The sequence below is a fragment of the Mixophyes fleayi genome, chromosome 8 (assembly GCF_038048845.1).
Source record: "Mixophyes fleayi isolate aMixFle1 chromosome 8, aMixFle1.hap1, whole genome shotgun sequence".
Taxonomy (NCBI): Eukaryota; Metazoa; Chordata; class Amphibia; order Anura; family Limnodynastidae; genus Mixophyes; species Mixophyes fleayi.
The window spans coordinates 136,668,110-136,694,279 of record NC_134409.1 but is presented as its reverse complement, the minus strand read 5'-3'; the positions used below and the strand labels follow the sequence as shown (position 1 = coordinate 136,694,279).

General features: G+C 42.7%; 1 protein-coding gene across 1 annotated transcript; it reads left to right on the top strand.

Annotated features, from left to right (window-relative positions):
- Positions 1-25,331, top strand: LMCD1 (LIM and cysteine rich domains 1). The gene is made up of 6 exons (XM_075183744.1): positions 1-87; positions 13,086-13,174; positions 20,516-20,771; positions 21,914-22,219; positions 23,104-23,319; positions 23,655-25,331. The coding sequence occupies exons 1-6, from the start codon at positions 61-63 to the stop codon at positions 23,718-23,720; spliced, it is 960 nt and encodes a 319-aa protein (XP_075039845.1). The 5' UTR covers positions 1-60; the 3' UTR covers positions 23,721-25,331.
- The last annotated feature ends 839 nt before the right edge of the window (positions 25,332-26,170 follow it).

The window sequence follows — 26,170 nt, the reverse complement described above, 5'->3', positions numbered from 1 at the left end:
CTGGAGCTCAGAAGTGGAACAAGGTAACTAACGTCAGTCACAGCATCTGCAACGTAGGAGATGGAGCTGAGCGCTGGGATTCAGAAGGTGAGTGTGGTCCTTGTTACATTGTAACAAGTTCTATACAGACACATTGTATCATTATATCTGATGGAAGCTGCAACGTATTACTTTTCGTATTATAAATTCCAAACATTACTGTGTGTGGCTATCCAGCTGTTGTGGAACTACAAGTCCCAGCATACCTTGATAGATACCTTGCTCTAAGTCCCCATCATGGTCTGACAGAAACATTGCCTTGAGCTACTGGGGGCTCTCCAGCTGTTGTGGAACTACAAACCCCAGCATGCCCTGCCAGCCAGCCAGAGGAAATGATTGCTCATTGTGCAGTATTTTGTAAAGTCAATTTTGCTATTATTAAGTCCTTGTTGCTGTCTAAACCAGAGGAGTCCAAGTTCAGTCCTCAAGGGCTACCAACAGGTCATGCTTTCAGGATTTCTGTTTGTAGAAACAGGTGGGATAATTACTGATTTACTCACCTGTGCGTGATTAAAGATATCCTGAAAACATGAACTGTTGGTAGCAATTGAGGACTGAACTTGGACACCTCTGGTCTGAATTGACCTTTCTACACTACAATTCCCATCATAAGTTGTTTATTGACCTTCATCTATCATTTGTTTGCAGTTCAAATACCCCACATTAATCGTTATTAAGTTACAGAGGCATAAGGCTAAAAATAGTTAAAATTCAATCTACTATGCAGAATAAGACCAATTGCATTTTGCTGCCAATATGAGTTGGAGAAATAGGGACAATAAGTGGCAATGACCAGTCTTTAAAATCTGTAACTGTCCCTTGAAAATAGGGACAGTTGGCAGCGTCAATTATATAATAAATATGTAAGAACCCAAAGAAATTAGACTTTGGAATAATAAGTCACAATCAGTGTTTTCAGGAGTTATTGTAACGCTATAGCGAACGCAGGGGATCTGCTGATTCTCTGTAAAGGATTTAGCAAGATATTGTTTAAGGGCTGAATGGCCGGGGGGCTACAATGCAGAGTGTAGATGATTTGCTCACGAAGCTTATTGTTGATTAGTTGCTGTGAGGTACTGTAGATTTGCTCTTGCACTTTGAACATGTTCCCTGGAACTTAGAAAGGTGAATAGACAACAGAAAACGGTATTGTGATAACCAGGTGGTACTGTCTATAATCTGCACCATCACTAAATATGGATACAATGTCGATTTTTTCATTTTAAATACTCTGATTCCCTAAAAACACCCAGACAGTAAGAAAAGCCTCTGAGAATGGCATCCAATACTTGGAATGGGAGAAAATATTCTGTACAGTTCGGGACAAATGCCAACTATGCACCAAGACGTGTAGCGAAAGTTAGTTCAATCCTCTGGGGAAATTCTGAAATTTGTACCAAGCTGCTTGGAGAAATGAGCGAGTGCAAACACTGAAATATAAAAGAGAACAGATTTTTATATTTGAAGAGTAAAATCAAGCATCTGATTGGTTGCTATGGGCAACACCACCTCTATACTATACACCACATTTTATAAATGTCCCCCATTGGCTGATATATACTAACGATGTGCGAATATGCAGTACACCATAGCAACCAATCAGTAGTTAGCTTACGTCTAGCTAGTCCAAGATAGACAATGAAAGCAAACGTCTGGTTGGCTGTTACTGATTGCAATATATTCTGTCAGTGACTATCTCGGTCTACACACAGGAAACGGAGTTTCCACACCAGGATTGTTGCACTTGTTGCTACAGGTGTGTTAATGGTTTCTGGGTATCCATTCCTCTAATTCCCATTACCACAAGACTGGTAAATATGTAGACAAACTGGACTTGGCGCATACTCTGCTTGTACAGGGCGTGATTGAGAGCACACCCAGTCTGCAAACTTCACAGTGATTCCAGTACATAAATCAGCATACAGACCGCTCTATAAGTACAACCTCAGGCACGATAAATGGTATTCACCTGACAGCTCATGTCAGACACTGTAAAACAAGATTAGGCAATCTGTTTCCTAGTTTATGAACTACAAAAATTTTCTCCAAATATACTAGGCGTCATAAGTTCCAGCTCTGTGGGTGCCCGCACACACCTAAAGTTTGTGTTGGCATTTTTCAGTCTTAAATGGAGGGGTACCTTAAGTACCCCCCAAACATTTTAAAAAGTTGGCTCCTATGCTGGCTGTAATAGTTCAGCTGAAGAGAGATGAGTTTCCAGAGGCTGCTGTACAGACACATGTTAGATAACAGCTCAGAAGATATTTGTGTGCCTACTGGTAAACACAAAGGGTTAATATTTATCTACCAACACTTCCAGATAGGCTGCTGCTACCCAGGAAACGTAAACTGTCCCAAACTCTGGTCTATTTCGGTGTAAGTTGGCTTCTTAGCAAAATGCATCACGGACTATGCAAAAAATGACATTGGAAAGTAGCCGCGAGTAGGATGCTCACTAAGAAATATAACTTTGTATGAAATAAGACGGGGACTGTATTGGAATCTGTAATACATGATGTCATCAACATCGTCATAATTTATTTACATAGCGCCAGCAAGTTCCGTGGCGCTGTACAATGAGTTATGTATATATTCTCAGTAATGCAGCACAATCCAGGTACAGAGGTCTGCAGTGTTATGGCTGCTGCGAGGAGGGGGGGGGGGCTGTCCTGCGGGATGGAGTCGGCTGGTTCACTGTGCCCAATTATTATCAAGAAAATGATTCCAGATGTAAATCCTGAGGCTGAATCCCACTCTCTGCCCAAGCTGTGCTTGTACATATAGCTCTCGCAGAAGGTTGCAGAGCAATGTTTACTAAGTCAATCTATTCCATCGACATCCTCTGAAGTATCGGTCTCTATATACATGCTTGTAATTATAATGCTTAGTGCTTTTCTTGTGTGTAACTTGGTGACAACTGTTTATGAGGGATCGCGGACATGAAAATAAAAAGGTAACTGTCCAATGTATACATCCTAAACAAATAAATAATATGGAAGCGTCAGAGGCCTGAGCTGCTGCAGAACTTCTTTAAAATAGAAACAGTGAAGGACTATTGTGGCTTGAAGTGGCGGCGTAACCTCAGGTTAGACCAGTGGTTCCCAAACTGTGTACCTAGGCTCCCTGGGGTGCCTCGGCGATCTCACAGGGGTGCCTCAGCCAGAGCCAGTGGTAAGCAAGGTGGGGGACTACTTGGCAATTATTTTGGCTTAGGGGTGCCTTGAAAAAATTATGGAGGCTCTAAGGGTGCCTTGAATTGAAAAAGTTTGGAATCCACTGGGTTAGACCATAGACCTCGAAAAATCGTGGATGCACAATTTTTGGGGATTTTCAGAGTAACCCACTGTTTATTTTGCCATATCTGTGAACAGTCTCCTGGATCCCGGGGCGGAAACGGGTCTTAATGGCACGATTCGTGTCATTAAGCCCCAACCTTGCCGCGCAAAGCCACAGGTCGCAGCAGGGGGTGGAGCTATGTTAACCCCACCCCCTCAGACACTTGTCAACTGACCCCTTCTCCAGTATCTCCCAGATGGGAGAAAGTGAATGCTCTTTTGTTTTATGACATTCATTCACTGTCTCAGTTTCTCTCATTCGTTTCAATGGCCCATTGAAATGAATGGCCCATTGAAATGAATGGCCCACTGAAATGAATGAGGAAAGTTCTGAGCTGTTTGCATCCGGACATCCCATGCATATCACTGCTCAACGCCTAATTATATCGACCAGCTTTAAACCTATTCTCTATAAAAACATGGAGCACAAGAGTGGAGTTTGGATACCGATACTGTATGTATTGGAGCCACGCTGTCAATGACTCCATCATTTCTGCACAGCGTTCCGTGTATACAGGACGAGTTACATCCTCTGCTGGAGAAAGCGGTATTGGGTCTTATACTAAAAATGGGAACTGTTTGTTTTATTGTTAACTGGAACAAGTCTTTCAGCTTCAGCTTATCTGACATAAAAAAAAGACCATAGAACATTCATTCTGATACACTAACAATAAAAAAGTTATTGTCTTTAACTGGAACATAGCAATAATGCTGAAATGGGTCACAGAGCTACAGAGTGCCCCGGTCATCAAGGGGTTAATAGCATTTTGCCGTAGCGCAAACGTATCCTATCTCTTATCATCTAAGCAGGTGACTTTCGTTCATTTCCCTGACCTCAGTTGATATCTGGTGGAGGCATCCATTCTTAGGCTAAACTAATGCTGTGCCTCGTGCCTCAGTGACCTAAGGCACCTAACAGGGGATATGACCTCAAAATACTTAACAGTACCCAGTTTTTGGGGCTGCGTTTATCACGACAGGCGCTGAATTATACAATCTTGGTTGTGTGATAAGAGCCCCAACCGGCTACCATTAATTCCTGTCTCAGTTGAAGCATCAGAAGTTCCCACCTTCCAGTTCTACCAATTAAAAGAAAAAGATGAAAAATAGGTAAAAATAAATATATAAAAAAAAAATGAAAAAAATCTTTATTCATAGAGATGCCAATAAAAGAACAAGGATAGCGGTACAGAAACAGTGGTTTAGCCCAGGAATAGCTGTCTAAGCTGTATGTAGGTGACAGGTCCACTTTCAATAATATTTTCTGAGTGTTAAAATTGCTTTCATTACTCCGAGACACTTAAAAGATCAACACAGCACAGTACAGTAATATCACAGGTCTTGCCAATTCTTGGGCTGTACATAGTTCCCTCTCCTCTTCCATCTTAGGTAAATAACTAAATACTAATGACCGCAATGCAAACTGCCCAACCGGCTGTGTGCAGATAATTCGCTCTGTTATTTCACTCGCATTGCGCTGCCAGATCTGTCGCAGAAGAGTTATTAGTGACGTCTGCACAGTGCTGTCACACTATCCGCCTCCCTGTCCCAGTCTGTGCACTCGGCTCTTGTGATTAGTGGAGAATATCCTTTAAAATCATTAATAAATGCTCTATTCTTTGAATAAAACACTTTTTTATTTTATTTTTTTAATTGTGAAAAAAGTTATACATTTTTTTTATTTTTTTTTAATTAATTTTATCTCTTATTTATACTCTTTTTGACAAGTGGAACTAGTAAATTGTTTTGTTTTTGTTATTGCATCGATAAATTACTGCGATAAACAATACCAGGCCTGTCGCTGGAGAAAGGGGCTCATTGATAAATTGACCCCCTAAGTGTGGAGGTTATTATCCGTAGGTGGGGCCTTTTGGCTCAGAGATTTTGCAGTGTATTACAATTGACATTACAGTAATTAATAGTGTGGGGGAGGGGATTATCATGACAGGAATTGCATTAGTTAGCAGCTGTCACGATCAGGATCAGACTGGGGCGTGGAGGGCTCGTCGAGTGTTGGGATTAGGTAATTACCTCTAGTCGGAAAATGTAATAAACAGGGCTATATATTCTAGGTGGAGCGCAAGTGTATTAATTACAGAAAAGATTCTTAATAATATTTCTTTTGTGACTCTGTGAGCGGCTCCTGAGGGCTGGATTGGATGAACAGCATTTAGTAGGCCTGTCGCCTAGATACCAGGAAGGCGATCATTTGGTGGGATGGACCAGTACACAGCCTGACTGGAACCAGTGGAATCTCGGAGAAACTGCCGGATCACCATTCATAATATTTAACTTATATTCATGAGGTTTCGGTTCCCAACAAAGGTGTACGAATTGGAGGAGCAGTTATGAGGTCCAGACGTTAGGAGGTTCTGTCAATACCGGGTTATCCTCGCCCCCTCTCCTCAAAGGCCCCCATACTTTTTGAGGGTCTTTTGAGCGGAGGACTGTACCTGCTCTGAAGCTATCGAGACCAGAGTTGGGGCCCCGTGAGGCAAGAACAATATTGCTGGGTCCCTACCCAAATTGTGCTGTGGGGCTTGGTGATGCCCTGTAAAAACCCCTTCCCCCTCATGTAGACGTGATCTGACGGCATACCGTTCAGCCGTTACCCATACTTGCCTACTTTCGCGAAGTTATTTCTGGGAGAGGGGCGTGACTGGAGGGTGGGAAGGGGCGGGGCACGGCCACCCGCATCATTTTGGCCCCGCCCTCAGCGACAAAAATTTAATTTTGTCTCGGGGAGGGGGCAAAATGATGCGATTCACTGCAAATCGCGTCATTTTTGGAAGCCAGTAGCGGCATGCAGGAGACTTACCAGCTCTCCCGGGAGTCCGTGAGACCGACCCGAATTTCGGTAGTCTCCCGGACATTCCAGGAGAGTTGCCAAGTAAGCCGTTACCCGCTGACATTGTCATTTATCACTACAGCGTACATTAAAGCCTTTGAACCCCATTTACATCTATAACTGGGTGATCAGGCTTTAAGGAAGCTTTAGCTACCGTCTGTAAACAACATAGAAAGATGGCACTGGTTTTGGGGGCCCCTCTCCCAACGGCGCTGCGTCGGTAACACCTCCCGCTCCAGGGCCGTTTTATTTGGGTCCCAGCCACCCAATTTCTAGAAAGATAACATTCGATATAAACCTGGTTTTTGCAGAGAAATCCATTGACATCATCTTGACTTTCTTCCAGCCCAGGGGCAGCCCCAGGACCCCCCCTCCCCGACCTCTCCGTATTAATAGTGATCTATTACTGACATTAACATCAGCAAACGTTACATCACTATTACAAGTCATCTATTGCTGCTGAGTAGAAATGAATCAAGAAGGGGGGGGGGGGGGTCGTACAAGACACAAAAGTATCAAGAAGGAAGTAAAACCAGAACACTCGCGTCATATTTATAACACAGTAAAACAAATGTATCCATGTTGTAATAAACTGTTAAATAATTAAACAATATTTCCTAACTAAAGAGGTTGGAGAAGCAAAACAACAAACCAGTTAATAAAACACTACAATTCCCCATCTATTAGTAACCAAACGATAGATAGTTGTTTTTTTTTTTTATAATAATAGTCACTTTTTATCTATAAACTTGTGCGATAATAAGAATAAGCTAATGTTTAACAAAGTTGTACTTTGACTCGATATAACTGAGCCTGATGTGGGCACGGAAACATCTACAAGAGGTCAGACTGGAAGGAATTATCAGAGAACAAGGTCAGTTAGATAATGACATTCTGGAGACCAGCTCTTATAAGGTCAGAATACTGGGAATATGCTGCAGGAAGGTCACAATCCAGAAAGTTTACATGATTTTTTTTTGGGGGGGGACTGCCTTTGGACCTTTCCTAGGACACGATTCTGGGATTGTGTTACTCTACTCTCCACCAGGGCTAAATCCTAGTAGTTAGCTGCCAGTATACATAGCACATAGTTGACTTTGATCTCTGTAGCTGTTGTTTATTTTTAAAGGGCCTCGTGCTGCTTCAGACTGGCTCTGAGCTGCAGGCTGCTGTGTGTGTTAAAGACTTGTGTTGACAGCCGGATAGTATAAGGATACGACTGAAAGCTTCGCCACGTCTAGGGGAACCAGAGATTTCCATTGTATGGTGACAAAGAGCTCGTCACTATGCACAAATAGTAAGCACTTATTTACGGGATCAGTCTCTCTTGTGAATAATATGTAACGGTGACACGTCGGCTTAGATAACATGCAAATATAAGTGGGATCTCAAAGGATCGGTCCATGTGTGATCATTCTAGACATAACGGGCATAGCAAAAAAAAAAAGGTGAAAATTTACTCATGGAGAACCCATGTTGCAATGCAAGAGGTGAAAATACATTTATTTTTTTGTGCATAAAGGGAAAATACTGTCTGCGTAGCACACAAATATTGGACATTTATACTCTGCAATTTAGAGGTGAGCTAGGACACGCCTCCTCTCAAGTTTAAATCTGTCAGCACAGTTTAAATTTGTCCCCTCCTCTCCTTCAGGGGAACATGGTTTTGCCAAGGTGCAAATTTGCACCTTTTTTTTAAAAAAAAAAAACAACTTTGCTCCTAATTCTAAATGAAGAACAAAATGTTTAACAAACCAGATCCCGTTAGAAATGCACAATGAATAACATTAAACATAGGGGCATGTTAGTATATCATGTATTTTATGATCAAAGTATTCTAAGTTGCAGTGGGGTTTGAGTATTTTCACAAGGAGATATATTGAGTTACGCAAGTGCACACATTATTCTGGGCACTAAAAACCCACCTGTTCCTCAAAGCCTACCCACCTTCCACCTAACCCTGCCTCCCCTCCTTTATACGCCAACTCACTCCCTCTGTACTTGTGTTTTGTTCACCCTCCCCTAGGATGTAAGCTCATTGAGCAGGGCCCTCCTCCCTCTTGTGTCCTAACCAGCTCTTCTGCTCCATCTCTACCGCATTAGCCTGCTTAGAGCTCCTGAAGTGTTAGTATTTTTTGTTTACTGTTCAGCAATGTAATACCCTGTACTGTCTACTGTTTGTGCATTGTACGGCGCTGCGGAAATCTTGTGGCGCCTAACAAATAAAGGATAATAATAATAATAATAATTCTCTCCTAATCATCTGCAAATTTACATTTATTACACGATTGGAAGTTGCCATGTTGCAAATGTCAGGGTCCTTGCACGTGACTACTAAGAACTGACAGCATTGCACTTGACAAGTTTTCATTCTTTGCTCCCGCTCCTAGGGGTCTCTGTCATTTTGGACCAAAAGTCAACTTTTCTCTGAAATGATTCACAACGTACTTTCAAACCATCTTTTGAGAGTTTTATAAATATTTCTTTATAATGTAGACAAACGTTATAGGCACATTCACCTATTATATCATTCCCTGTAAAGTAACTTTTCATCAATTCTTGATTTATTTTAATTGCAGCAAAAAAAAACTTTGATAAATTCCAAACCAATAATGGGAACGGCTCAAACATTGCATTTTGCTTGTCAAGAGGAGATTTTAATATAGTGAAATTATTGAGTTCTCGTCTACGATTTGTTAGGTGTTCTAACATCTAAAGAAATGATTTCCTCCTAGAGCCAAAACTGTCCCGGCATCATATGAGCTGCTATTTAAAGCATATCAAATGGGAAATAAAAAATTACAGCCGTAGATAATCCCATTATAACAGGGAAGCTGAAGCTGCAATTGCAAAGCAAAGTTGTTAATAAGTATTTAATTTCAGTTTCTCAACCATTTCATAGGGATTGTATTCTGGAATGTTGCCTAACAATTATTCTTTAAGTGGGAAGTTCTACAGAGATAAAATATTAAGAAACAATAGTGTAAAAGTCTATATTTTAAAAATAAATTAAATAAAATTTGTGCTGGTTTTATGATCCCTTTGGGCAACTGCCTGATAATTCTTTAATTATCTGGATAATTATGTCCACCTCGTCCCTTAAGAACGCATCTCAACCTCTTTACTGTAAGTCAGAGCCCTGTAAGTCCCTGCTCAGCAATGAGGTGTGAGCGCCTCCTGCGGGGAAAGAGTGGAACTGCAACATGCAGTTATTTGCCATTTAAATTCTATGCTAAATGACATTAAGGTCTGTATTATTTACAATGCACAAATACCTCTCACAAGTCGTTTTGGGTGATTTATGAATGGAAATGTTGTCCCTCCGCAGTGCAAATGCTTTTTTATTTTTATTTTCGGACACCATCCGCCAATGTTTTTACAATTACACCTATTTTCACTGGTAGGCGTGGGTCTTAGTGTGCCATGATGCCAAATTCAAATGCTAACTCTAAATGAAGGAGCTGGGAGAATCGGAACGTTCCTGGATAAGTACAGGCCAGTAACAGTCATTCACCTGATCTTTGTGCCCGAGAGCAATACAAGATTTCAGATGGATGGAAGAGATTTTCTATTGACCTAGTAGAAGTGTATACTCCACATTTAGGGGGTCAGGACATATTTAGCAGGTTGCATCGGTCATGTGATTGTGCATTTAAATGGATCAGAGCATTAATTTACAAAATAAAAACAACCCAACTGTAAACAAAACACTGAAATGTACAAAAGTAGGATATAAGACAGAGAGAAAACCAGTCTCCATGTACTCATTACTTATTCAAGACATAAATGAGGATCAAAGAATCAGCAATGTATAAATAAAGGATAAAATGTAAATTATTTAAGTGGTGGTAAAAATGATAGTATAGAAGACTTCAAAATGATGTATTTCTTTTGTCCGTGTTACACATTCTTTAAGGGCTCACAGTTCTGCAAAGGGTCATACAGATGAAATTACAACCACGGAATGGGGAGCCAGTTATACAGTGCAGGAATTTGGTGCTGGGATGCGCCCTGGTGCTATAAACCGTAGGGGCACCAGGTCACCCCCCCCCCCCCCCCCACTGTTCTGCCACTTGCTCATTATTAGAGGAGGGAGCTGTCAGTTACATGTGTCTGACAGCTCCCTGCACGCTGATTTGTTCCATAGCGTTAGATTGGATACTGTACAAACAGTACAACTCATCTCTTGGGAACAGCTAAAGTAACTGATGGCTACCAGTGGTTCTTTCCCCAAATAACGAGCAAGTGGTGGCCATCGAGGTCATCATGGGAGCGTCAGAAGTTTGGCGGTCTGTCATTCACTCCTCACCGGTGTGTACCACTAGAGGTTGATGGTCTGCTATATAATAACCACCAGAGTTTGCTGGTCCACTACCCACTGGCCACCAAACTGCAGGTCTGTTTTATATACTATCCGCTATTTTATACAATGGCCCCAGCTTGGGGTTCTGTTTTACATAGTAGACCCATATTGGGGTCTACTTTGCTCGTTAGCCACCAGAATGAACTTTGATTTGTATATCGGCCACCAGAATGGACTTCCTGGCATACAAGCCAACACTCAGGTTTGCAGCCACCAACATAGTCTGTTTTGTATACTAGTCACCATGCAAAACTTAATAATCTAATCAACAGAAGAGGCTGGGTCCCAAATTTTTCTGAATCAATCCTGGACTGCCCATCTGCATTCTTATTCAGTATGTAGATGACACTCTGAATTTGCTGTTCCCCTCTTGCTTATTCACAGCTATCACCTGCCCTCTCCCCTCCTTTCATTTTCCAGAGCGTGTTACTGCTCAGTGATAAGGGAGGAATGCATTAAGAACATGCCTAGGAATTTCTATTTAGAAAGTAAAAGGGCTGAGTGTTGACCATTTCCTGGATTGGTGAAGGTTCTCCGAGAAGCTGACAGACTTATGTCTCTCTGCTGTGACAGAGGTGACGGATGTACAGAATGCCTTGTGACAGAACAGATCTCAGCTGAGCAGTTTAAGCCTAAAGGGGAGATAGGACTGTGCTGTTTAAGCTTCTAGCCGGCTGCACTTGAGTGAACTCCTGCGAGGCCAGAATACCTTCCGCAAAACACAATACACTCCGACAATAGTGCCTTAACTCTAGTGGGAGACAGGTGGGGCGGATTAGCACATACCTAACTGGTTATCTTGTACCCACTTAATCTGCACATGATGGTAGATTAAAATAGCACCCATGACAGAGTGGAACATTCTGTATCTCTTTAGTGCTACATTGTTACACCTAATGTAGAACAATGACCGTTATCTGATTTACATGTTATAGCCACAGTCAAAGAAGAAAGAGGGTCATTAGGTGTACATCTGTATTTACATTACATAATTACATTATTATATGCAAGTTGCTTAGAATGGGCCTGATTCAAGTCTGAATGGAACATGCACACAACTCGGCCTGATTCATTAAGGAGAGCAAAGTATAAAAAAGGAGTAAATTTGCACCTGGGCAAAACCATGTTGCATTGGAGGGGGAGCTAAATTTAAAATGTGGGGACAGATTTATAGTTGGGTTAGGGCATGTCCTAGATCAACTTTAAATTTCAGTGTAAATATAAAGCTATCAAGTATTTGTGTGCTACATGAAAAAACAGTCAGTATTTAACTTGTGTGCAAAATAAAAAACTAATTTGCACCCCTTGCATTGTAATATGGTTTTGTCCAGGATAAAATCGGGGCCAACTTGTGTTTAAAAAAGGTCTCGGAACTTGAGCATAATTTCACCTGTATTCAAGTCAAAGCGGATCTGTGATGCGTTTCGATTTGCACCTGGGTATAAGTGCGCTCTCGGCCTAAACGTTACTGGCCGTATGAAGACAGAATACGGTGTAGTATACACACATGCCTGTGGGCAATCTAAGGTCACATCAGAACCCACAAAGAAAATTAATTTATAAAATAAATGAACAACTCTTAACCCTATAATCATTAATAAAAAGACGTGATTTAAAAAAGAAAAATGACATTTAAATACATAAATCAGAATGTTCGTAATGCCTACTGGTCATACAATGTGTTTTTATAGTCTCTTACTTGCATACAAATGTTCTGTGCCATCTATGTGTAGTTTTTAATACAAAGCTGATGTCGTGTCGGTCATCACTATCAGTCGGCACTTACACCTGCCCTGTAGCTGGGGAAAATGATGAGCCTGAAAGCAGGTGTACTTAAGAGAATCCCAGGACTTGTATTGGCTGAATCTGCATCAGAACGCCCTCAGAATGTCCGGGAGACTCCCGGATTCCGGGTGGGTCTCCCGGACTCCCGGGAGTGTATGGCAGTCTCCCACATCTGGGCAGAATTAGGTCCAAAATGCCACGATTCTCCAGGAATTGCGACATTTGGTCCTGTCCCCCGCTTTTAAATTACGCGTTTGCGTCATTACGCCCACCTGCCCCGGCAGCTCCCGGACGACAACTAGAAGAAGTTGGCAAGTATGGCTTACATTCATCTCCCCGCTCCCACTCCCGTTCCGCCCTTCAAGTTTTAGGCAGTTGTAAGTATCATTTGCATTGGGAAATGAATTGCGTGCAATGACGTAAGTTCCGTTACGGAGCAGAACGACATCCCGCAAGTTACGGCATGTAATGAGACTTGCGTCCAAACGTATATCGAGCCCAATGTGTATTATAATGAATAACCTACCACTTTCTATAATTATTATGGCAATTAGCAGTTGACATTGATTTCTGTAACCTGCATGAAAACCTTTTTTCCAGATATTGCAAACATGCCTATAATTGTAAAACACACGTCAGTCCCCATTGGTTGATTAGAGCGTTTACTTTATCTAAACAATAGATCAATCAACGCCTCTGTACTCCTCTTTTCCAGATGTCTGTGGGTCAGCCGGCTGCGGAGAGGGGAGCGCAGTGTGTGCGATGCAGAGAGACCTGCGCAGGATTCCAGCCGCACTCCTGGAGGTAAAATGGATTATACTGTGAAATTGTCTGCGTTGATTAGATCAGGCTCATTTAGAAATGTTCAGCGGGAAGCTGAAATGTTACCGGTTCCTATCTAGAAATATGTTCTGGCTTCAAAGTCAAGTGTAGTTACCGAGAGCATTCACACTTGGACGCACTTGGATGATTTTTTAAGGGGAAAAGACATTTTATTCATAGTGGGAGATATTTCACTTTACACTCTGTAAATGTTCTCTTAAACATATAGGTGCTGCATTTGTGTGTAGGCGCTACCATCGTGTTTTATAGAAAAGGTCATTTATATGTCCTTCCTATAATACTACTGACAGGGAATGCTGGGAATTGTAGTTCCTCAACAGCTATGCAGCCACGGATTTATCAAAAACTGGGCTCAGGAGAACAGGGCGAGGGAAACAGCCTAGCGGTGCAGAGGGTGATGGAATAATAGAAGGAGAACACAAGGAAAGAGGGCCCTGATCCTGAGAGCTTACACTCTAAAAAAAAAAAAAAAAAAGACTCAAGCATTTCCATCCCATATGCTCTTATTATTGTCTTTGCATGGTGGGACTTGTAGTTCATCAGTCAATAATGGATTCTATATACACTCAGCTGTTGCGTCACAGATCCCGAAACTTGTAGTCCTACCTAACCCTGGTGTAGCATCCGTTTTTATACATAATTCTAATAATAGTAATAAAAGTCACACATTAGAGAGTATTATTGGTATTAAAGTTGTCGGGTGTTTCAGGAAATTCTGGCACTTGTAGTACCACAAGAGTGAAAGAGCTACAGGTTGCTTCTACACATTAAAGGACACAAGGAAGGGGGGGGGGGAGTGACACTGCAAAATAATGACTCTAAGCAGAGAGGCGATCACGACAGGCAACAAGATAAATCCGAAGATCAAGCACGGAATTAAACTGAAATAAACAAACACCATAAGAAGCGTATTGCGGGCTGGCGGATTAAAGCCAGCCATTCTGTGCTACATCTCCAGACTCTTTGTGAATTATTAATGATGATAGGTTGTAGCAGAGCTAGAACAAGCTCCTATTCAGTCGGAATATAAATACCATGCACATGAATCTGTACAACAAATGAATATTCTGTATCAATCACGCAGCTCAATAATGAAGCAATTTATGGAGCGTATCTGGCTTCATAAGTAATTCTAAAAAAGCGAGTGAAACATATTGACTTTCTACCCTGCCTGCTCGCTCACTCTGTATGTTTAAGTACTCAGCCAGCTGTCTGGATGGTCTCCTACACGCTCCGCTGATCACTGACGCAAAGCGAACGATAAACTCACAGAACTACAAACTAATGAGAGAGCAGACAGACCGCGAGGCCTTAGATGCAGCTAATTGCAGCATGTAAATAGCTCAATTCACTCACAGACTTTCATTCTTGTGAAACCGTGAGAGCCGGAAGAGGTAGTTTTTACTTGTGTGGATTTGTGTCTCTGTGTGTGTCTGACAGCCTGTGACCGGCAGCGGATTATAATGAGGTGGAATGGGGCAATCCATCTGGGTAACAAGAAGCGGTGGATTAATCCTACTGGCCTGTGGGGTTCTAAGGCCGCTGAACCCTAATCCAGGTGCCTTTTCACGTTTCATTACACACACAGACAGTCCTCGCTTTGTTCCATGTTCTCGGTTTGAATTTTTATTACGACGCAGAGTAAGATGCTCTCCAGAAGTGTATTAATGTAGACAGCTAGCATAGGCAAACCGAAGGGGGGTTTCCTAGTGCCTGGAAACCCTAGTGCCTTAAAACCCCCCTCCAAGCCTGGGGCACTGTATAATTGAGGTGGCTGGACCCTGCCAGTAGTGCACGCAGCATTGCCCATGTATGTTATGGCGATAGGAATAGTTGGCGAGCAGCCAAGTACTAATTAAAACTATAGCTACGCCTCCTTGCATGCTGGTCATGCTCAATGGCGTCGTGGTACGGAAACCCCCCCTCTGTAAATCCTGCATTTGCCCCTGGCTAGCATCAAACTCAAAATATTTTAAATAAAATATTTCCATAAACTCATATATGGACATATTTAAGGGTGGAGGGTCAGGTCCCCCAAGGGAGAGGTGACTGGCAATGCTGTGTTGCCCTTCCTCCCTAGGAATGGGTGGTCTGGGAGGCCAGAGGGGCATCTCTAAATTTTCTATACTGTCCCACCCCTACATATATAGTGTATTTATTCCTCTCCCTGCCAGTCATACATGTATCATTGAGGGATTAGTCTTGGTTTCCTTATAACCATGAACCCCGGTAGGAATTGAACCCATGAGCACCCAGTGCTGGGAAGCCGCAATGCTCACCACTGTGCCATCATGCCGCCCAATGACTTGCGTTGCCAGCCTCCGTTAATGCAACTTACTCAGTAACTTGAACCAGGGTTCACTACAGATACAAGCCCTCGAGGGGTTACAGGCCCATCTGCATCTTTGACCTCCATGACCCTTTGGTTAGATGGGCGCTGGTTATAATGTTGGCATTTTCCATGTAGTGCTGTTTTGTTCCATTCTCACACTGGCAGATGGAAGCAGCCTGGATACTTTTCTCACGCCCGTCGCCACCGTCACGGCATCACCGGGAATTAAAGATGTGCAAAATCTTCCAAGCAATTCACATTTCGCATGATTTACAGTCTATGAATAGAGCTGTGAAGACAAATTTCAATTCTTTCTGCACGTGGTGAGGTTGGAATAAGACTGGGAACAGTTAAGACCAAATTCTGTCCATGACATTGGCAAAATTTCTAAGCCAAATTTGGAATAATTCATGAGACCTGGAATTTGCAATCATCTTTTTCTGGGATAGTCCTTGGCGGTGGAAGGAGGGAGAGGAGAGAGGGTACAATAGAGACCATTATTAACAATAAAAAATACTGACATTAAATACAGTAAATAAAAGGCTTAATTTCTTCTAGCTGTATTCAGAAAAACAACTGCTGGCCGGACAGTGTCCGCTTCTACTGACTGGACCACATGTGACGCGGTCCTACGGCGTAATCTGTGTGACAAGCCGGCCTTTCGTCTCACACCCTGAACAAATGGACCTGAATGTATTTAAAGGTTAAAGGAACATTAGTCTTTAGGGTTAAAGCAACATTGTAATGAAAGATGATTTATTTTGGAAGCTACGTTCGGTCTCACTGGCTTTGCTGAGTACATCAATAAATCTCTTATATCCTTGAGAAGCTGAGTTATCAAAATATGGGCATGGCTGAGCCGATCAGGATGTGGCTTGGTGGAAAATGGGCTTGGGAGTTGTTAGTCCTGATGATTGTTCCTGGAATGTTGTGAAGAATGTTATATTAGGATCCGCCCGATAGAACTACAGAACATAATAAATGTACATACAGAAATACAAATACTGCATGGCTGAAATGCAATAACATATTTGTATCGTGCATCTAAATTAAAGATCAGCTACATTTTCCAAAAAGTTCATTCGACATTTGCCTGCAACATTTTTAACATTGTTAGTTTTTATTTTAAAGTTTTGTTTTCAAGAGGGGGGGTACAAAAGAAAAAGGTAGAGGGGGCTGGGATACACAGTGGGGATAAGACAACACAAAATATTCTTAAGACATTTTGGGGTCCAAATATTAAAGTGCAATGAGCCAATAAAACGGAGAAAACAGCAGAGGCCGTCGCAAAATGTATGAAGATGTTTTGCATACTTGCCAACTTTTCATCGTTGGCTTCAGAGAAAATGGCCACCTCCATAGGCATCAATACATGGAGATAGGACACAATTTCTGAACTGTGTCATCATGCCACAGATGGCGAAGCCAACCACGTCCTGTACTGGCTCTGCATCAGGGAGAATTCCGGACTCTTCAGGGAGTGAGGGAGATCACCCCTATTTCAGGGAGTCTCCCTGACATTTAGGGAGAGTTGACAAGTATAATCTTATGGCAGGAGAAGTCAAAGACTTCCCCCTTGTTGTCTCGGCTTCATAGACTTTACTTGTTGCAAAACGTAAATTTACAGGTTTAAGGGGGAATTCAATTGATGGCAATATGCTGCTGGACATCGCTGCAATGTCGGGCTGTGGACATCGTCGGCCAATACAGTACAGAATCTCTGTTCATTTTTTATGGGACATGATGGAAAGTGAGCGGAGATTTAAGAAAAAACTCTGCCGCGATGTGTTTTCTGCGGTCTGCAAATCACCAATGTGATTTATGTCTTATTTTAAACTGATGAACAGACAGCCCAAATGAGAGAGAATTTTTTAAAATAAAATTTTGGCATTGGCATTTAGTATCGGTTAAAATTCTCAGCATTTTTGGGAGAGTGGGAAGGGGAGTGATTTTGGGGAAGGACAGAGCCCCCTTGTGTTTAAGTGAGAATGGTGCCTTATGTAGCTTCCTGTCTAGTGTACCCAACACTTTAAAATATTTATTGCTCACAATTTCATTAACATTTGCTGACACCAAATTGCATTAACATAATAATGTCCCAACTGTCCCTCTTTTGGACAAACCCAAATACCTATGTCCCTATTTCCTTCCCCTCTATTGAGTCTGAGGTGCAATGTCTGTATGGATAAAATAATTAACTGGTTCATAATTTGTCTGTTGGATAGATAGATGGAGACATAAATATGTGTGTGTCTGCGTGTGTGTGCATGTGTAATATATATATATATATATATATATATATATATATATATATATATATATATATATTATTATTGTCAGCACGGTGGCGAAGTGGTTAGCACTTCTGCCTTACAGCACTGGGGCCATAAGTTCAATTCCCAACCATGGCCTTATCTGTGTGGAGTTTGCGTTGGTTTCCCCCCGGTGCTCCAGTTTCCTCCCACACTCCAAAAATATACTTGTAGGTTAATTGACTGCTATCAAAAATTGACCCTAGTCTCTGTCTATCTGTGTATGTTAGGGAAATTAGACTGTAAGCTCCAATGGGCCAGGGACTGATGTGAGTGAGTTCTCTGTACAGCGCTGCGGAATCTGTGGCGCTATATAAATAAATGGTGATGATATGATGATGATGGTTTATGTTACTGATACAAAAAACTCTGATTATAGTTTACTGACTGCTAAAAATTTGACAGCCAAGTAGCAGTTTAATATTCAGAGCACAGATTGTATCGCTGAGTATCGGTCCCAGAGTGTAACATGCTGCACATCAGACTATATGTGCTGGATACTGGGTTGTATAACGTGCGATGCTGGACAGTTATGTGTCTGTTACACATGGTGCGATCCTAATTCTGTTTACACTGAGTACTGTTTTCTTCACTACGTGAATATTTCACATGACTCACAATTAGATCTCGCAGCATAAAGTGTTTTGTTTTTTTTTTTAATATCCCTACGTGGCCCAGTAAACACTTATAGGAATACACAGTGACCGTCACACTGATACATTGTCCGCTAACCTACCCCTGGGGAGGCTGCAGTAGGTTTATTATTGAAAACTGCAGTGAGATGATCTAAGTCCGGTCTTATACTGAGCCTACGAGAAATCCCAGAATTAATCACGCGCTCTGGCAAATATTGCGGGGGTTAAAATAGATGGTTAGTTCTGAAGTTTGGAATTTTTGGAAGAGAATAAATGTCAGAGAGCTGGTATCCCTCCCCCCCCCCCCCTATCCTTAGGTGGGTGGCTGCCGGAATGTAGAGCACAAAGCTTCTGTGTCACCCCCCCAAATATCACTGTCTGTGTTTTCATAGAGCCGTCTGCTGGGGTAGCCAACAGAACACGTTACAGCCGTCACCGTCCCCTCTGCTCCTATATCTTATGCTGTAGAAAATCATCTCTTACATAAGAACGTCTCTTACCTTTTATGTGCTGTTCAAACCACACAACACACCGTCCCAGATGGCACTAAATGTTCCTCTTCCAAACTTCCCATTTAATTCACTATTGATGTTTAAAAACAGTCATTGTAAGAGGCCTATTCAATGTGTTATGGTGAGTGGAACTTTTGTGGAAACGAAAGTAGCGCACCTGTTGTCACAGCATAGATTCAAGCGCAGTGAGGGGCGACCTTGGCCCGCACATTGCCCTCAATTTCAAGAATGAAAAAATAGCCTGAAAACCACCTTGATATGTCCACATCACATATCCCAAAAAGCCCCCACGTGCTCCTCACTTGCTCCAAAATTCCACCACATGCCAGTCGGACCTCCCACTTGAATAAGACCCCCACTTGGCTCAGAATGCAAACCCTCAGATCCCACATGTACTCCAAAACTCCCCCACATGCAGACCACCCTACCTGCCTGTAACATGCCCTTAGACCTACTCACGTATCCCTCAGATCTACCCACATGCTGCCCAGACCTCTCCACTTGCTCCACCTCTACCCACACGGCTTGTCACCCCCACCACTCTGCCAATGAGCACAGCCTCATACCACACAGATTACCTCTGCCCACTCCCGCAGTCAGAATTTTACTTGTTCTACAGGTGGGCTGCTCCTCACCTGTAGAACGCTCTCCCACACCCTATCAGGTTAGCTTCTACTCTCCAAGGCTTCAAGCGTGCCCGTAAAACTTATTCCTAACTCCTTTACTTCGGCTTTCACCTCCACTCCCCACTAGGTATCACCCTATTTGTGTCTTCCCCTTCTCTTTAGGGTGTAAGCTCTCAGGAGCAGGGCCCTCTTTCCTTGTGTTCTCCTTCTACTATTCCATCACCCTCTGTACCTCTTGGCCTGCTTCCCTCGCCCTGTTTTCCCTTGCCCAGGCCGACTTCATGTTGGACATTACCATCACTCTCACTCACTATCCTGTAAATAACTTTATCTGCATTAGCAATTTATCTTTGTTTTATATGTTTAATTAATAGATGTCAGGTACTATTTTGTTTTTCATGTTTTATGTATTGTGTTATGGATTATAGCTCTCTGTGTCTTGTATACTACTGTAAATGTCATGTATGGCACTGCAGATGTTTTGTGGCACTTTATAAATAAAAGATAAAAATAATGCCCAACACATACCTCATATGCCCATCAGACCTCCATTACATGCCTCTTACCCTTCCCCGACTTTACTCACTCATTTTACTAGCTCCTGCTGTCCCACCAGCCTGCGGGGGAAGGAGGAGAACACCTGTATTCCCCTCTCCTCTTCTGGTACTCTGTGACCTCCCTGTGATGTGTAGAGGAGACCACGTGACACAGAGACCGGCTGACCATGGTCTGCCTTATTGTCTGCTTTATCAATGTGGGATTGGGAGAAGCTGGTTGGGGGGGTCTTGCGTGAAGGTTAACTGTGTCTCTGGCAGCCCACAGGCCATCTGTTGCCCACCAATGCTAAAAGGGCGTCCATGTAAATTACGTCATGTATCATTGCAGGAAATCCTGTGAGCTGTGCCAGTGCCCCCAGGAAGACCACGCTCTGCCCACTGATGGTGAAGAGGACTATCGGATTGGGCAGCTGCTCTCGGATACCCGTTACTTAGGACTGACGGCACGTGTGAAAGGCAGTGAGGGGGCACGTATCTACAAGAGGAACCGAATGATCATCACCAACCCCATTACCTCCCGCAAAGATCCCACCTTCCTCACCGTCACGTACGAGTGGGCCCCTCCCGGACTTAACCAAAAGCTGGTACGTTCCGCAAATGCCGGTTAGAAGTAATCTACTCTTATGCGGTGCTTTATGTGTAAAGATGAACATGTGTGTGCCAGGTGGAAGGACCTCTGTCAGATTTGGCCATAAACTCATGTATGTCCATAGCTGGGAGATCCAACCATTTGGTGCTCTAGCCAGATTAGAAGGCAGCAGATGCAGGTGTTTGTAATGGTGATGTTCAGGAGTATGGTGGGATGCAAATACCGGTGAGTCACCTGCTTTAAGCTTTGCTTTTCTAAAACCTCTCACACATACTTGTCCACTCTCCAGGAATGTCCTGAATTGCGACCTTTCCTCCACATTCCGCCCATTTCTTGGTGAAGGTGCGTCATTTTGGCGCGACTCACGGAGTCCTGCCCCTTCCAGATTCGTTCTTCGCTTCCTCTCCAGGATCTACTGGAGATGAGGACGTAAAAATAGGCAAAGATGCTCTTCCAGAGTGGGTAGGAATGATGATTAGGGGGCATTCTCCCAGACTACCCCAAAAGATGTCTAAGTTATTCAACCAGACACTTCAGCTTGACTTTTTTTCAAAATTGTGTCGAAATTTGAGTTTTGTGGTAGAACGTCCCGTCTCACAGAGGTTCACCGTTCCCATGATACAATCTTAGGATTCAGTTTTCCTTTGCCATTCCCCGGAATGGCAGTCCATACCGTATTTGTAAGTTTTCCTGAATTTATAGTCTGTGATTACAACAGTCAATTAATTCTGTGTGTGACAATTAAGGCTATATCCAGCCAGTAAAACATGCAACATTTTGTGGACGAATCCAGAATTATGTGAATAGTTTGGTCAACCACTTAGAAGAATTGTATAGGTAAATGTAATTCCATTGTGAAATTAGGCTCTAACCTCCTCCTACAAACTAGCAGTCCCAGAGAGAAGGTGAATTGCCAAAGTAATTGGTCTCTCCATAAACAGTGAAGCTACAAATGATTTACCCTTTGCATTCTTCACTCATGCAAACACCTAACCAAAAACTTCTCTCTATCTCTGTTGTGAGTGTTCTACTTGGGCTTATTTGTCCATTAAAGTTGCTGCAAATTGTGTTCAATGTATAAAATAAATGCATAAGCAAATAGAGTGACCCATTATATAATAATATTTCTTTCCTCAGGCCATGCGATACATGGAGCTAATCCCTAAAAAGATGCGACCCATTGCTGGCACAGAAGGGGCACATTATCGGCGCCTGCAGTTGGTGAGGCAGCTGCCCGCCTATGACCACGACCCAGAACAGTGCCAGGGCCTGTCGGGGGGTGAGAAACCCGTTATGGAAGCATTTGTGAAGCAGTACAAGGAGAGCGCCATGGGAGTGGCAGAGGTGGCGCTACCGTGTAGCGTCAAAAAGGAAGAGAAAGACCCCAACTCAACAATGGCCACAAATGGCACCGGAGAGGAGTCTGCTGGCAACAGAGACTATGTGAGTATACAGGTCAACAGAGGGATTCCGAAAGATATTGCCACCTGGGCAGCCCCATATTGACCTTTCCTGGCCTCTCAAAATTCTCGTTGGGCACGTTATTCTTGGCAGATATGGCTCCGTAGGGGAAGTCTGAGGAACCAGAGAATTTCACTGTTTCGGGATGTACCGTATATTATACAAAATTATACTACATTTGACCAACAAAATCTCAATCACTTGTAGCTTTTAACTGTTCCATTCAGTGTCCCTTTAAGACATCAGTGGGCCTGGTCCAAAGATAATATTACTAAGTCTTCATGGACGTTGGGTTAATGTTGGGTCTATGGCTAAAGGGGATTTCCACAAACACTGTACTAAATCCCCTCCCTTCTCAAGATTATAACCATGGTGGGCTTCCAATTGAAGCCACTAATTTGAGTATTAGGATAAAATCGAGGATGGCATTTTTTCCCCTGACCCTGCCAATGTTTAGAGTTACATTGAAAGAAGAGCCCCCCCTTCTTTATTTTCAGACCACAGTTGGGGGAGATAGAAGCGATATTATCGTCTTCGCTATTCAAGCACCAAAACTAGAAATTCTAATAGTGGGACTGCTGTTTCTGAGACTATGGCAAATGCCCTCTTGCCCCTTTCTTATTTATTTTGAAAGAATATTTACATCAACACACTTTTACATATTAATTACACAAACCCTCTTATCCTGCAAGCAATAAAACTGCTAGAAATTTTCTCTGAAATCAATATTCTAATTGTCAAGGTCATATCCGTATTATGCACAATGTGTAAGATCTCGGGTCCCTAATAACCCTGGGCCCCTATCTTTATTATGATACGCCACTACCACCAATGCATTGAATGCTGCTTTCACTTTTCCCTTCTAGTTGTGTGAGTTATGCCAGCAGCTGATGCCCGCTGATGCCCCGGCCGTGTATGCCGAGCGGGCAGGTTACAAGAAACAGTGGCACCCAGCCTGCTTCGTGTGCTGCCACTGCCGGGAGCCTCTGGTGAACTTAATCTACTTCTGGAAGAATAATCGCCTGTGGTGCGGGAGGCATTATTGCGAGAACGAACGGCCACGCTGCGCAGGGTGCGATGAGGTAACTACAGACCAGGAAGCTACTCACAAAAAAGTATTAAACTGACCATCTATATCATGATACTGACACCCAGCAGATGACACTAACAACTTCTTGCTTGGAAAAACTGTGCATTTTATTGTTCACGTCACAAAACAGCACAGCAGAGTTTTATCAAGATGACATCAGGCGACCCTCGCTTTAGCTAAACACAGTTCAGCTCCCTAGTCACCGGCCAACTAGCTGGCATTGGTCGCCCCGCCCACAAAAACAGTGTTTTATCCTCCACCCAAACTGAAGCGAGACCTTTTAAAAAAAAAATACCTGACTAGTTCCTTTGCTCTTTTGTCCTACAGATAATATTCTCGGAGGACTATCAGCAGCTCGATGGCAAATCCTGGCACAGAGATCATTTCTCCTGAGCGAGCGGTGAGCGGAGAAGCCCTGTGTCCTGCAGTACGGCTAAATCCACACGTTAGACCAAGATTTCCCAGCAATAGGACTCTTCAATGATACAGTTTCTGATGTCACACTTACAATAGCCTACATTTGTGTCTTTCCAACAAAGACATAGAGATGGCAGCTTATTTTGTGCAATTTTTGCTGTGGTGCTTTACTGGGGGTGTAAGTGCGAAAGGGTATACTGTAGAGAGTTGTTGCTGCCAGGTAGTGAACCAAAGATCAATTGCCAATTTACTGGAATACTAACAGATATAATATTTATTTTTGTATGTTGGTTTGTGTAAAATGTTTATATGTTGTTATATGTATATACTGTATTTGTGCAAATCCGCCACAAGACACACATTACCTGCAAACTTTAAATGACCCAAGTCGAGACCCATGATTTTAGACACGGGAGAAATTTTCAAACATCTTCTGAAATATTTGCCTCATTCCGCAATTCTCACGCGTTTCGTAGGCGGAATGTGGCACAGAGTGTTCACTATCCTTATCCCAACCAAACCGCAGAGTAGATTAGATCCACTTTCATCCTCCCAGCTCTATTAATAGGCTATAAATTTCGCAAGGGGGATTTACAAATACATTGCGGAACTGGAAAGCAAAAAATGAAAATTGTTGGTTGTATTAGTCCGTCTCTAGTGTTCCATAGAAAAATATAGCTTCAATGCTATAAGATCTCTTTATTTTCTTGGTCACAGATTGCAGACATGCGGCCTAAAATGGGAGTGGCTATGTGACCATGGGGAGTGGCCACATAGAAATGAAGTATAGTTCGAATTGCTTAATAAGAGTAATCCAACAAAACTGGGATATTTATTAAGCATAGTGCAAAGGCAACTGTGGCGTAAACGTCCGGTGTTTTGGGACTTTTATAAAAATTGTTCTACAGGTACTGTACCTGTGCAGCACATCATACGTTTAAAATAAATAAAAAATAAGTTATAATCTCATTGTCTGCTGTTTAAGACACCTCTTCTGATACTTTTGTGCAGCAGTTATCATAACTGCCCCCCCATAGTTTCTTCGAAATTAGATTATTATTTTTTTAAATTAATCTCTCTTGCGATTTTGATGTAAGTTCTTATATACACTTCGTGCAGCAATTCTTAACCGCAGACAATGTTTCAGGATCCTTTTAATAAACAATAACCAAATCTCCCCAGAATAAGGAAAATTGCTTAAGTAAAGTGGGTGTTTATTTAATGACTTTTTTTTTGTAATATTAAGATTGATTTAGTGTTTTACTGACAAGGCATTGAGTGACGAGATGCTTCTTGAATTAAAGCGATAGTTTCTGATCTTGCTGATGGATCCCGTCTCTCTTGTATGACTGTGAGAGTGAATGAAGTCACTAGAATGTATCATCTGTCCATTGTAACGTGAAGACAACAGAGGGATGAGACACCGATTGGCTTTCAATCCTTCATCCATTTCGATGCTGTCATCTCTACTAAACTTGTAACCATCTACGCTCAATACACAGATCTCTGCCGCTGAAGGCCGACAGGAATCGGATATTGTAGAGATAGAAGCATATTTATCTATATGCGGTGATGAGTATGATTTTGTTTTATCAAAATAATCACTATATCAATAAATTATCGCCAGGTACGCTGAGCATTGGTCAGTTGCCCCCGGGGATATTGTCAATGTGTTCACATAAACCTTATGTCAGTGATAGTCTTGCTATCAGTATCAGTAGCCCTTGCAGTATAGGGTCAACCATTGGGCAGTCTGAGTGCCCAAGATAGAAATGTGATTGGCTCTGTGTACTGTCCATCACAAAGGCAAAAGTTGTGCATGGTTTGCGCCCAGAGAAGGCACGGCTAGCCTGCGGCAGTCTGTCTGTAGACTATACCCTTTGGCTTGACCCAGTACTTTGCATATTTCTAACCCATCCTACTGGGCAATAAAGAGCAGTAGGCAGAAACTGGGGTAGAACTATTTTCGCTTCGCCCAACAGGTCTTAACTTGTGAACCAAGTAAGGAGCAGGCCAACAGGCGTTCGATCTGAGACTAAACAATGCCATGGAACAGTGGCTTCGCCTAGGCCCTCCACCTAGCCCTGGCATTACCACTAGGCAAACCTAGGTGTGCACTTAATATCACTGATTCAGTTTTCTTTTTGACCACATGGTACCCTCTAAATGCGAGCGGGACTCTCTAGTGGAGGGGCAACCGCCAGCGGCATTTTACTAGTAAAGCTGAACGCTGCTCTCCTATGGGGTTGGAGTGTGGTGCTAGATCACACTCCCAAGAAGAGAGGATACCATCCAGCCCCTGCACCCCCCAAGGTAAGAAGAGGGGTCCTGGGTGGCAACTGGGTAGGGGATACCAGCCCTGCCCCCATCTGTTTGTGCACCTGCTATATTAGAAAGTGAATTCTGCCTAGCAGGCTTCTCTCAGC